We start from the raw sequence: 13,601 nt of genomic DNA, 5'->3' as shown, positions 1-13,601 counted from the left end.
ACTCTCGGAGAATTACTTTACCTGCAATACACTGATGCCCTGAACACATGCCGGTGCCATCTGTTTGGCACGGCCCATGCTCCGGATTAAGACAATTACGAGAAAGCGCCATTGACCACAGCAAAGATCATGCACCAGTCGTTTAGATATGTGGTATTTCCATTTATTTTTGTCACTGCTCCATAAGGTTAAACATTTTTGGGAGGACATGTTTTATATTTGGTCTGAGATCAATGCGTGTAAATTATTATTTACATTTTAAACCAAGCAAGATGTTATGGTGTCTTTCTCTTGTACGAACTTTATGAAAAGTTAAGTTGAAGCCAGACGAAGTACAGGCATTGTTTATCTGCTTAATTTATTTTATTTCTTATCAAGTTGTTCAAACTAAGTCTGCGTAAGACTTTTTCTTTCTTTTTTAACATGAAGAATGCTTTCATTCCAATGTTAACATGCTAGCATGCTCATTTCACTTACGCTAACGGTCTATAAAGCTAAAATTTGTTTTTTTTTTTTAAATTAAATCATTTTCACATTATAAGTAGTTTAAAGCACATCGACTGCATAAATCCAGTAATAAACAAATACAGACAGCGCATTCTTGTCTTTGAAGAGGGCACTAAGTGCTGCTTGTTTGCACCTTAGTGCGTGATTTTAGCTAACCAGAAGAGCACTTTTGCATGTTTGGCTCCCATGAGGGCACTTTGGCACCCTTTTTGGCTCCCAAGATCATGTTAGAATACCCCTTTTTGGCTTCTAAGTGGGCACTTTTTTATGGGTCAACACTCCCACCACTGCCCCCTCCCTGTGCACGCTGCTGGTCAGTGGTTTAGTCTTTGAACACTCGCTAATGTTTGAAAGCAGAGCTGAGAATAAACTCCACTAAAATATGTGATCACAGGAGACAGGAGAAGTTTGCCTTGAATTAATGAACTACAAATGCTGTTAAATTCTGAAGTAATATCCAATATAAGTTTCTGTTTCTTGGCTTTTATGACTCTACTATCAGCACTTCTGTATAAAACTCAGTATCTCAACATTTACACTCAAGCTGACAGTAGAGTTGTCTATGCGTTTGCAGGTCATTATAAAATGTTGTGATCGAATAGAAACCAATCCATAAAATGCCATCTAATAATAAGCTGATGCAGTCGCCGCTGTCTGATGGTAGTGACAGAAAATCAGGTGAAGCGACAGCGCGGGGGGAGGCTGTCGCTTTAAGAAGTAGTTGCATGGAGAAGCTGGTGATTTTCCACTCAAACTGATATTAAACGCGCACTAGCTCGTAGTAACAATGGTCTGACAGAAAAATGCATGAAATTTTGTCCCTCAGCGTTAAACTCAGACTGCAACATAAGGAACAACAGACAGCTTATTAAAAGGAGAACAGGTAACCCGGCATCTTCTTAACATATTAAGTCAGTGTATGATCATTTAATTTCTAACGCAGTGCAGAGAACAGTGTAACAATATTTAAGATACCTCTTTATGCCTAATTTGTAATATTATTGAAAATGTATTCAAACATTTAATGTCTGAAATGTTATTCATCATCGTGTTGTGTTTTTGACAGTGAGCATGCTATGTGATACACTCATGCAATTTTTTAACGCTCCGTCCAAAGGTGTTATCGTGATGCTCCTTCTATAAAAGGCGAGTTAGTTTTGAATCATACTCTACAGTAAAAAAAAAAAAAAAAAAAAAAACTGACAACTGTAGTGATAGTATCGCTGCTGCGGTCGTTAAACTCTGTTTCCTGTATTTATATCCCATTAAGTCATGTTCCTCTTCGTTTTTTGTGGAGGTCTTCTGTGATGCGTTCAGGCGCACTACGGCGACAAGTGATGAATGTGTTTGTGTGGAGGGATGTGTCTAACGTCTTCTGCAGGTTAACCCGCTAAACCCACAAGCAAGCCACTAAATGAATAATAATGATGTACTCTCTAAAGGAAAGTTATAGACGCTGCTATTTAAGGACTTGACATACTTATTACTTTTTAATCCAATGGGTGATCCATTGAAATGTACCTTTTAATACCTGCATTTAACTTCAAACCAAAACTATTTAGCCAACAAAAACACAGATTGTTCATGTCCGAGGAGCTGGATTCAGAGAATTTGTCCCAAATGTTTATTTACTAAAAAAAAAAAAAAAAAAAAACATTTCATGCCATCCTTGATGTCTCATCTGCTATTGGTTGCAGCCATCGCTACCTGTGCTTTCAACTTGCAGTGATAATTAAACAGTTATTTATTTTTCACCAACTTTTTCCCACCCACTATCACTCATGCTATTTATTTATTCATTTATTTATTTGTAAACATATAGCATTGCAAAAGACTTGATTATAATAGAAATAAGGGTGTTTCAGAACAGGTAGAAATACAGCTACAGTCATTACAGGCAATGACAACAACACACATGATCTACATTTAACTAGATGTAAAATGTATATATAAAGATATATGGATAACAAATAAAAATGCTTGTAAAAATAGTAAGAAAATAAATGTAAACATAACTTATAGCGCTTAACTCATCTTCTTTAAAGCTCCTGATGATATCTTTGATCAATCAAAAACTTTGTAATCTTTTATTCTTAAAAGTTTCCTCAGGAGAACACTTTATCTGTACTGCTCAAATTCTTGCAGCCAAGCAAAATCCTAACTAACCAGAAACAAAGCAGCTTTGACACTGAGGATAAGTAGGAACTGGAGGCTTGTATCATATTGGTTAAACTGGTTAAAGAGCCATATATTAACAATATCATGGCACCCAGATATGCCTGTGGAGTAGCTCTGAAATAGACAAGATCTACATTAGACCTCCAACACCACCTGAACTCTCCTTCATCCTCTCCAGCAGCAATGAGTCTGAGAAACAATCGCAGCACCCACTCAGGACAGCTTCCTCCTGCTGCAGGGACAGACCTCAGCCACCTCTGATGTTGAGCCCATGCTGAAGTCCTACATCATCAGAAACACCTCGAGTTCCTCAAGAATGACAAACAGAGACTGGACATGGAGAACAAAGTCATGCACAAAAATATGGGCGACTACAAGACCAAGTAAGAGAATCACTGGGACTAACTACAGAACTAGGGCAGATAATCAAACATATGTTGATGAAGTATTAAGAACTGATAAGATGTAAAGGAGTAATGTGATGATGTTGGCTTGTTTCAGGTATGAAAGTGAGATCAGTAAGAAGACCAACACTGAGAAAAAGGTGCAGTACGACTTCATGATGACTATAATAGATGTGGCTGCCTAAAGTTGAACAAAACAGATACAGCTGTGGAGTAAACACATTTAATGCTTCTCCTTTTAATCTTTACAACAAAAATAGAACAAGTAATGATAAAATGTATGATGTGACATACATCAGAGACAAGCAATAAGCCAGAACATACCCCAGAGCACAGCGTATGAACAACTCCCTCCAAATACATAACAACACTTTTCTAACTGCACCCAAAAGGAAAGCCTGTGGTGCACCAGAACTACAGGACAAATGCAGAGGTAGAGTCATTTGCTAACCAAGATACTATAGCAAGAACAAACCAAAAGAGAAATAAACAACTCTGAACACAGCTCACCGATATTTGTAATATGATGGCTGTGAATAGAAACATCTCCAAAATCTCTGAGCATAATTTGGGAAGAGGAAAACTTGCAAGACATAAGTTGTTTTTCTAATTTTTCTTTCTACCTTTTCCATCTACAGGATGTAAACACAGGTTACCTTTCTAGGGTGGATCTAGAGGATAAGGTGTCTTTTATCAGTGATGAATTCAACATCCTCAAGTCTCTGTATGATGCAGTACGTAACCAATCACTCAACATCTATTCATAATTCTAATATACAAAGTGAAATGAAATAATGATGAGTGGATTTCTGCAACAACATGTGTTGTTCAATACAAACAGGAGCTGCTTGAGCTGCAGGAGAGCCTGAATGAGACCTCTGTAGTGGAGCACTTGGACAACTCCCGTGGCCTCAACATGGATCAGATCATGGCTGATGTTAAGGCTCAGTATGAAGACGCCCGCAACCGCAAGAAAGCGGAAAGTTGGTTCAAAAAAAAGGTGAAGAACTAAAGCAAACAATATCTATGATGTAAAAATGATGGTTGAACAAGCTTCTCCTCTATATCTGAAAAATTATAGGGTTTTGAAGAAAATTATCCTTCATGTTTTCTCCTCTGTTTTCTGACTGCGCCAGTTTGACCAGATGACAGCTGAGGCCGACCAGTATAGCAATGAGCTGCGTAGCACCAAGGGGGAAATATCTGAGCTCAACAGGATGATCAGCCACCTGCAGAGCGAGATCAATGCTGCAAAGGCACAGGTCAGCTGAAGGTGTAAAGACTGCCTGATGCGTTGAATGTCTGATGTTTATGCTTGACACATGTATTTAAATTTCAGCAGTCTTTATTTTTGATTTATAAATAGGACTCATATGTTAGAGACAGATGTTCTGCAAAAGAAAATGCTAAATGATCTATTCCATGTTTTCATACATTGAGAAATCAATTCAATCAAGTTCAGGCCTACTACCTGAGCAAACGTAACACATCTGTGAATAGAAATCTCTAATTCTCTATCTGCTTACACAATCAACTCTGCGCATTTTTTAGCATGAAAACCTTAGGGACCAGGTAGCTGAATCAGAGCGGCGCGAGGAGGAGGCCGTGCAGGATGCAAAGGCCCGCATCAGTGACCTGGAGCAGGCTCTGCTGAAAGCCAAGCAGGACATGGCTCGGCAGCTCAGAGAATACCAGGAGCTCATGAATGTCAAACTCGCCCTGGACATCGAGATCTCTACCTACAAGACACTGCTGGAAGGAGAGGAGGAGAGGTGAGTAGCTGTCGATCAAAGCAGTGTCAGTTTTGATGACGTAACTCAATGACTGAGAAGTAAACAGAGTTGCAATGGAAAGAGAAGTCTGAAAAATGTCACAGATCAGTTTGTTCCTGTCATGATAACCATATTTGAACATGAAAGAGTTCCTTTGCTGATTTAGTGTTAAGCCTTGTGCTGAGACTGTCGAGACTGTCATTACTTAACAGTTCTTCCATTATTAAAACTGCTGCAGCCACAACCAGAAAAACCTTTTTTCTAAAGATAGTTTCTTGAAACACTCTGGCACCTTCATTTTAGAGATGAGTGAACAGTACCCAACATGATTTGATAGGTTGGATCAACAATCTACTCAGACTTTACCCCTTTGATTACACTTTGTGTTGTCAAACTAAAAATCATTAATAGTTGAGACAAAAAAGGGACCTTACCCATATCTCACATTACCCATATCTAACATCTCATCTTCTAGAGTTGCACCTTCCCCTCATCAGCTCTAACTGAGCTTATCACTGTGAATCTAACCAAGTTAACACATATTGGCGCTTAGCAACTTCAATTCCCTTTCTGCAGGATAAGACCCCAGGGCTCACTCTACTGTTTTTGGCTGCATGGGGCCAAAAAAGCTGTCTATGCGTGATTTATTTTATTTAGAGAAGAGCTGATTTAGAATAGAGTTAATAAGGCAATGTCGCAGCGGAGTCATGGTATACAAACAGCACTATTTAACCCTCTGATGCATGAATTATGAAAGCCTGTATCAAGATTTTTTTTTCACTGAAGTGTTTTTATTCCTCTAAGGGCATAAAAACAATATTAAAACATGTTTTTCATGCCTTATGGAGAATAAATAGAATAGAAAATATTTTATACAAAGCACTTGAGTGAGGTAACGTAGCATAACATAATGTATGGTATAGTGTCCCTAGCATCGCGTTATGTCATAATATATTGTGTCATGTCACATCCTGTTGTACATCACATCATATCGTATATTTTGTCTTGATGTATTATATATCATATTCACTTATTTAGTATCACATTGTACCTTGTAGCAGCTTATCATATAAGCACTATTGTAACTAGAAAGGCACTCAGAGAGCGCAGACCTCCGCCAAGCATATTGTTATTGTCACATAGCACTTTAGTCCTACTTTAATGTTATACTCCCTTTCAGCAGACTGTCTGCTAAAATTTGGTGTTAGTTGCAGGTTTGTACGATAAATTGTTACCTCACAGTGTTGAAAATTATAATGACCCAGTACATATTTAATATTCCAGATCTTAGTATCCAGAATATTGACAGAATCTGGATCGTACTTTTACATCTGTCAGAAACTATTCTGACCTTGTCTTGTATTGTTTTGCAAAGCAATCCGATCAATTATTGCGGAGTTATATACACATATGGTGAAAACAGCCCTATCTCACAATCATAAAGAATCCTTTAAAAAAATCCTGGATCCAGACGGTGATTCGGATCACCTCCAAAATTAAATCACTTCTTCCTTATCCCATTTTGAACATTTTCAGAAATTTTCATCAAGATTCGTGTGTAACTTTTTGAGTTATGTTGTTCACAAACAAACAAACAAACTCTCCCAGAAACATAAGCTCCTTGATCGAGGTAAGAATCCCTTTCATTCAGCTGGGCTTGACATGATTAAATGTGGTTGGGATGAAACAATTAGGCAGACATATAGATGTTATACTACTACTTTTGTTATCTTATTGAAATTTTAGAGTATGTCAGAATCAGAAATACTTAATTAATCCCAGGGGGAATTTGGTAAAATTTGCTCTACAGCATTAGGTAACAGGAAAAGGTTTATAGAATAAGTAATAAAATAAACGATATGTAACAAGGGCTATCAAAAGCATTATTCATATTATTAATAAAGATAAGAAGTATTTACACTATGAGTAATGTGATTGTTTTCAGAATTTGTAAATCATTTACATGGAACAAATCTGGTCTTTGCCCGGAAGCAGTTCATTTTAATTTCAAACAACCATTAGAATGAAAACAATGTAAAATAGTTAATCCTATAATTGTTTGAGGGAAAACTATTCAGTTAAGACTATAATGGTGTTTAAATAATGTAAATACAATTTATAAAACCACTGATCCAGTTTGACCGTATGATGTTGGCTTCCATTCAACAATAACTCCTCTTTCACAGGCTCTCTGTGGGCTTTGAGTGATATTCAAACATTGCAATGTTTACTCTTTATTAAGGGAGGAACTCTTTTATAAGATGACCTACATGAACAGGCTTTTCTCCCCGCTGCATCTACCTTCAAAACACAAATCCCGTGGTCTCTCACAATAGATTAGACCACGTCTGTGAAGGGTTATGCAACCAAAATAGTATTCAGAGCACGACACTGACTAAAGTATTAAGGATTATAGCACCATGCACGGATGCGAGGTGTTAAAGGTGTGTGACATCACATGATTCCCGTCTGTCATTTAAGTGTCCAATTCCTGCAGAGCCCTGTTGCAGTTTTTCTAATTGACTTTTGCATGCTGGGTCTTTGTGGAGCCGTTGTGAGCTCTGGAAGAAGTGAATGGTATCTAAACAGACGGATGAAGAGCAGAGGAGGCACATTACCTTATTAGGAAATGTTATAAGCTTGATACTGTACGCGTTTACATTTCCCAGATAACAAACCACATGTCATGAGAGAATGGAGGACGGTGATTCGGAATGTCCTGCATGACAGGAATTATCACACCGTACAAAAATAGTTTTCTCACAAAGATGCTCAGAAGTGGCGTGGGGATGTTATGAGGGGCTTCTGAAACTCTGAATGCTGCTACAGTTTATCCACTTGTTCAAGATCATAACTGAGACCAGCCCCCACTGTTCCAGCAGCCCCGCCTGTCTTTTTCCCTCTGACTTGTCCTCTGTGTTTCCAACTTGAATAAGAAGTGTGTATGTGACACACACTTACCCCCCCTCCCTGCTACCACCACCACCACCACTCCTCTGTGTGTATGTGTGTACGTTTGTGGGCAGGGAGAAGTGGGAAGTGGAAATTTACAGTCTCCCACGTTGGTACCTGAGTTGTCGGTCACAGCCGTGCTGCGTCCAATCTCTACTTTGGATTTAATTGTCTTTAGCCAAGGGGCGGGTCCTGCTGTCAGCTCCACTTCTTCTGACCCGTGTCGGCATAAAGGCATTCAGTACAGAGGAATGGTGACAGCTGAGAGGGAGGAACTCTATACATAGCCGCAGCCATGAAGGAAATGTAAGTTTTCTCAACTGCTTTGCTTGAAAAGGAGCCTTGATTTGCAGGGTTTGCTTGTGTGTGTTTTTCATGCAGAATTTATCTCTAGAAAAGAGGCTTTAGTGAGTCATGAACATATGTCTGTTTGAATGAGAAAAGTTAAGAAAATAGAGATAAAATGCAAACAGGTTGAAGTATTCTCTTTTTGATTCATTTTAACCAGTTATGTGTAGAAAGAGTAAAAAAAATCTCAGGAGTCCAGCAGCAGAAATACTGTCCTGAGATGTTTTCTTATAAGGTTAAGGAATTTGTTGTCAAGTATGTCTGGTTTAAATCCCAAGGACAGTTTCCTCCTAAGTCTTATCTGGCCAGCAGACCATGCAAGCAGGTGAAAGCATACGCTGAGCAGACGCAAGCAGGAGAAGAGAGGAAATTGGATAACGGAGGGGGAGAGAGAAACAGGATGAGAAAACCGAGTGAGCAAGAACTGATCCAGTTATGTAAGAAGGTCTGAGAATGGAAAGCGGTTCGAGTTGACTTGACATGCAAAACAGGAAGAGAGAAATCCTAGAAAATGACGGGACGTGGTGTGGATACACGGAGGGATGGAGGGCTTGTTGTTGAAGTGCTGATGAAGTGAGGAGACACACAGTTCCCAGTAGGAATGTGAGAGGAATCTTTCCACTTAATGCATGGGGCCGCTCCTGAGAAACCAAAGTTGTTGTAGGAACTCTGACTGTCTACATTTCGTTGTTTATTTTTCTCATTTTATTTGGGTTATCACTGTCTATTTTTCAATCTTACTTTAGTTTTTTTTTTGCTTTTTGTCAGAAAAGAACAAAACTCAAGTCATTCAGTCATTTTTTCCCCCCCTAATCTCATTTTAAAGAAGCAGCCAGAACAAAACAAGAAGACAAAAACCTTATTTAGTAGTTAAACAATCTATCTCAAATCTTACATAAATTACAGCTTTAGCATTGTTCCCTTTTGTTCTTCATCTTGTGCCAGAAAGGCGCTTAAATCACATCTCAGTCTGGACCCGTCTTACGTAGTTATTTCTGTCCTATTAGGGCTTCTTTCCCTCATCTTTGGCTCATGCTGGGAAATAGGATACTCTGGTGTTAATAACAAATCCTGTCTTTCTTGGAAAGGCCGTTTACAGTGTAAACACTCGAGTGACTTTAAGCTGTTGTATCTTCCTTGGAGCAGGCGCGGCTTTGGAAATGCACAGGGATATTTTCCTCTCTAAATTTGGATCACAGTAGACTGACTTGCTGCTGATATGCTAAGCAATAGCTTGTAGAAAACTCTCCTGAAGGGTCGAGGGAGGACTTAAAAGCGTGTCTTGGGTCCAAATGTTCCCTTCCTGTTCCATCGGTGACAATGTGCCCCCCTCTGAGCTGCACAAACCCACCCTGAGACACAGAACTGTGGGTCTTGTTTAAGCTGTACACTGTGCAGCATGCATTTTAAGATCACACTGACTTATAAGCTTTATTTACAGGAAATACTCTGCGTAATGGAGGCAGATAATAGCTGAACAGTTAACATGAACTCTACATGAAACAGTCTTTTTGTAGCCCTACAAACATTTGACCTCTGTGCATCACTTCTATAGATTAGCCAGATTAGCAACATAGTACTGTATATCATACACTCATCGGTTACAAAGCATGCTGCAACGCAATCAGCAGACAGTATTATCTCTTTAGTGCTCCTCCCTATCCGTGTCTCATCCCACTCACCTCTGTGTCTCACGCTTTGTCATTGCCTCACGTCCTTTCTACTGTCTTCTCCATCCACAGCATGGCACAAAAAGAAAAGCTCCAATGCCTGAAGGACTTTCACAAAGATACCCTGAAACCCTCACCAGGGAAGAGCCCAGGCACACGGCCGGAGGACGAGGCTGAAGGGAAGGCCCCTCAGAGGGAGAAGTGGGCCAGTAAGCTCGACTTTGTCCTGTCTGTGGCCGGAGGCTTCGTCGGATTAGGAAACGTCTGGCGCTTTCCTTACCTTTGTTATAAAAATGGTGGAGGTAGGCACAGCTGATGAAACAATAATGAAACAGATGGTAATAACGGCAAGATGTTTAAATTGTGTTTCTCTTCCTCAGGTGCGTTTCTCATCCCTTACACTATCTTCCTGTTTGGAGGAGGCCTGCCCGTCTTCTTCCTTGAGGTGGCACTGGGGCAGTACACGTCTGAAGGAGGGATCACCTGCTGGGCTAAGCTCTGCCCCATCTTTACTGGTTAGCCTGAGCACAAACACACTGAGCTTCCTGAGGTTCTGTGCACAAGAGCACAAATTATCTCTGACAGGATCATTTAATATTTAATGCTAAGTAAAAGCCTCATTTGTCTTGACAAGAATTCTGCCCTGATTTACTTCCTGTTTCAGTCTAGTCCTCATTATTGCTGTGAATGCAGCAATGCATTCACAGTATATGTTCTTCTGTGACAAAAAAATTTATTCTTCTTCTTCATTCTTCCGCCCGCTTTTTTGGACCGCTAAAACTCCAGCAAACTTCAACCGATTTTCACCGTTCAAACTTCAAAACGTGTGTTTCAGTGGGGACAAGGGGGCTATGACTTTTCAGAAACTTTTCACGAATAATTTCCGAGATATTCGACAATTTACGAAATTTTGGTCACATAGAGATGAATGGGGAATTTTCAAAATTTTCTCCCTTCAGGACATTTTCTCAGCCTGCTTCAAACCCTCCTCATTCAGTCATACATTCAGCTACAAACTCCATTCAAACTTCAAAATATTCAGCTATCTTTTGGCTTCATTCAATGGGTTTCAAATGTTTCCTAGCATTCATAGTTTCTTCACAATGACCCTTCAAAGGTCATGATGCATTTCAGCTCTTCGAGCCGTTTAACATTGGTGTGTATTGGACGGAATGTTTTGGCTCAGAGTGGGAGATTCAAACGACAGAGCACGGAGAGGGGGAAACAAGACCTGAGAAACTTCTGGGTCAACTGCTCTCTTGGCCACATTTTTTGAGCTATCAACACAAATAAGCCCTCAGCATGTAAGTAGTCTTGTCCTGCTTCTGACAAAGTGGTTTTTAAAGCAAAAGGATGGAGCACTTTTTCACAAAATGGCCAACTGTCATGAGAAGTTAAAAAAAATCCCCATATACCTCCATGTTAATTCCTGAGGGGTTTTCTCAGAGATCAGTAAATTTTCCCTCATCTATCTATCGCTCTCGTGGGTTCGTTTCTTGACCTTCATGCATGAAATTTAGACGGACAGCTTCCTCTGGGTCTCAGGATTCCTACGGTGTGTTCATTTTTATTCTAGCCCTCACGGTTTTGGCAAGGTGACAGGAGATTCGGACTCTTGCTTTGCCACAAAATCTTCATAAGATTACAGTAACAAGGGCAAAGTTGTGCACCTGCACCTGCTGCCCTTGACGAGCTGGTCACCGTGGAAACCTTTGATCTCATGCAGCTGTTTATAGTAACTCATCAAAACATCCAGGAACAAAGACAAGCATGTGTCTGGTAATTTATCAGTAATAACCAATGTAAAATCTGGCTTCAGATAAGCCTCAGCAGACAGGTTTACATGATTGAACACACACACACACACACACACACACACACACACACACACACACACACACACTCACACACACAGGGCAGAAAGTATCACACTTTAACAGCATTTGACTTCCATTTCCCTGAGTCAGCTCCTTATTTTCCTAGATTTTTTTCTTTAAATTTAAATTCCTTCCTTTAATTTCTGAATTGATTCAGCCATTCAAACTTTTAAATCCAATTTTAGATTACACTGATTCATGCTTCATCATCATTCTTTTTGTCAGAATTGCAAGCACCTTTACAGCCTGATTTCAAAAAGGGGTGTTGGGAATCAACAGACTCCACCAGCTCTCTGATGGCAGTTGGTAAACAATAATCACCATGGCAACATCTGGCTTCAGATGGGCCTCAGCCTACAGGCTTACATGGTTAAAAAACTCACACACAGTACACACTGGATTACATTTTAACAGGGTTTAAGATAGCAGACTTACATTTACCCTCAGTCAGGTCATTATTTCCATCAATGTTCTTTAAAATTTAATTCATTCCTTTAATTTTTGAATAGACGCAACCATTTCAACTTTAAATTCCTTCATCCATTCAATTTATTGTCCATTTATTTCCTTTCATCCAAGAGTTCATGGCAGGTTAATTTAGCATTCTGCATTAGCATTTGAGCGCAAGCTTTTACAGGACTTCTTTAAACAATTTTCAGACATATCCTCAGTCATTTATGATCAGCATTCTGCATCAGCAGTTGAGCACAAGCTTTTCAAGACTTCATTCAACCATTTTAAGACACATCTTCAGTCATTCATGTTCAGCGTTCTGCATTAGCATTTCAGTGCAAGCCTTGCCTGACTTTATTCAACCATTTTCAGACACATCTTCAGTCATTCATGTTCAGCTTCTGCTTTAGCATTTCAGCGCGAGTTATTTAAGACTTCATTCAGCCATTTTCAGACATATCTTCAGTCATCCATGTTCAGCATTCTGCATTAGCAGTTCAGCGCAAGCTGCTTCAGCATTCTGCATTCACAGCGCAATTTCTTCAGAAATTGCTTTTCTAGTTTCAGTCATTATTCAACATAATATTCTGCTGAGCCCCCCTTTCCTCCTGCTTGTGTAATTGGACTACTTTTTCTTCATTAGTCTGCTTTTTAGTTGAGTAAACATCATTAAACAGCCCAGAAAGCAGCAGATTAATATGTTGGGCTCTTGACTCTCTCTTCATTATCACATTGTATTCATTTTAAATGCAGGGTCAGGTTTAGGTGGAGCGTACACACACCCACACGTTCCTGGACACATGCTTGGCAAGTGAATGAACATAAAAAAGACACCAAAGGCTTAAAGATGTTGTAAACATTAAGTCATCCTTGGATCTTGATGTGTCATGGAATTATAAGTTTTGAGTTGCCATGGTAATAGACACCAAGTTGCCTAGCAATGACTGTAGTGCCATGAAGCAGGTCTGTAAATACGGAGCATATTTTCTTATTTTATCTTTGCTTATAGACTGAATGTCCTCTCTGACGGGTTGAGGGTAAGGTTCTCTGGGGGATCTCATGACCTGAGATCACCATCAGTTACTGATACTCTAACACACTCATGGGGCCCCACATTGCTCTTTGATGCAGTCCCATCTACCTTTTGAGTGACAGCTGTAGACAAGCGCTGCTGCACCACGCCCTCAGCAGCTGCTGTGACTTTACTCATGTTCACACGTAGGATGTGACACGGAAAGAGAAGAAAGTGTGCATCCACTGGACCTCCAGCAGCTGCTCACAGTCTCTCTGCTATTCACAGAGCGCTGAGGTTTGCTGTCTCTCCATCTGGCACCGTCCACAAGTGGCCGCAATACCGGCCAATCACAAAGCTCCTTATTGCCCCCCTCCCCACTCCTGTGTTCACGTGTTTTTATCACTGGGAGAATTCATGACTACTTC

The 13,601-nt window shown here is 39.9% G+C and overlaps 1 protein-coding gene across 6 annotated transcripts in view; it reads left to right on the top strand.

Moving 5' to 3' along the window:
• The window catches only part of slc6a6b (solute carrier family 6 member 6b), a 32,667-nt gene that overhangs the window by 7,070 nt on the left and 11,996 nt on the right, over positions 1-13,601 (top strand). For 2 of the 6 annotated variants that reach the window (XM_074682464.1, XM_074682462.1), the window contains 8 exons: positions 2,864-3,068; positions 3,187-3,229; positions 3,728-3,823; positions 3,931-4,089; positions 4,226-4,351; positions 4,641-4,861; positions 9,904-10,133; positions 10,212-10,346. In XM_074682464.1, the coding sequence (XP_074538565.1) occupies positions 3,022-3,068; positions 3,187-3,229; positions 3,728-3,823; positions 3,931-4,089; positions 4,226-4,351; positions 4,641-4,861; positions 9,904-10,133; positions 10,212-10,346 (1,057 nt within the window). In that variant the 5' untranslated portion in view covers positions 2,864-3,021. Of the gene's footprint in view, positions 1-949; positions 1,391-2,863; positions 3,069-3,186; positions 3,230-3,727; positions 3,824-3,930; positions 4,090-4,225; positions 4,352-4,640; positions 4,862-7,903; positions 8,120-9,903; positions 10,134-10,211; positions 10,347-13,601 lie in introns of those variants that run through there. The other 4 variants (XM_074682461.1, XM_074682460.1, XM_074682463.1 and 1 more) reach the window with 4 other exon arrangements.

This window comes from Halichoeres trimaculatus, unplaced genomic scaffold, assembly GCF_033239565.1.
Source record: "Halichoeres trimaculatus isolate MK-OKI-2021-1 unplaced genomic scaffold, fHalTri1.1 fHalTri1_scaffold_11, whole genome shotgun sequence".
Lineage (NCBI taxonomy): Eukaryota > Metazoa > Chordata > Actinopteri > Labriformes > Labridae > Halichoeres > Halichoeres trimaculatus.
This window is presented reverse-complemented; position numbering and strand designations above follow the sequence as displayed.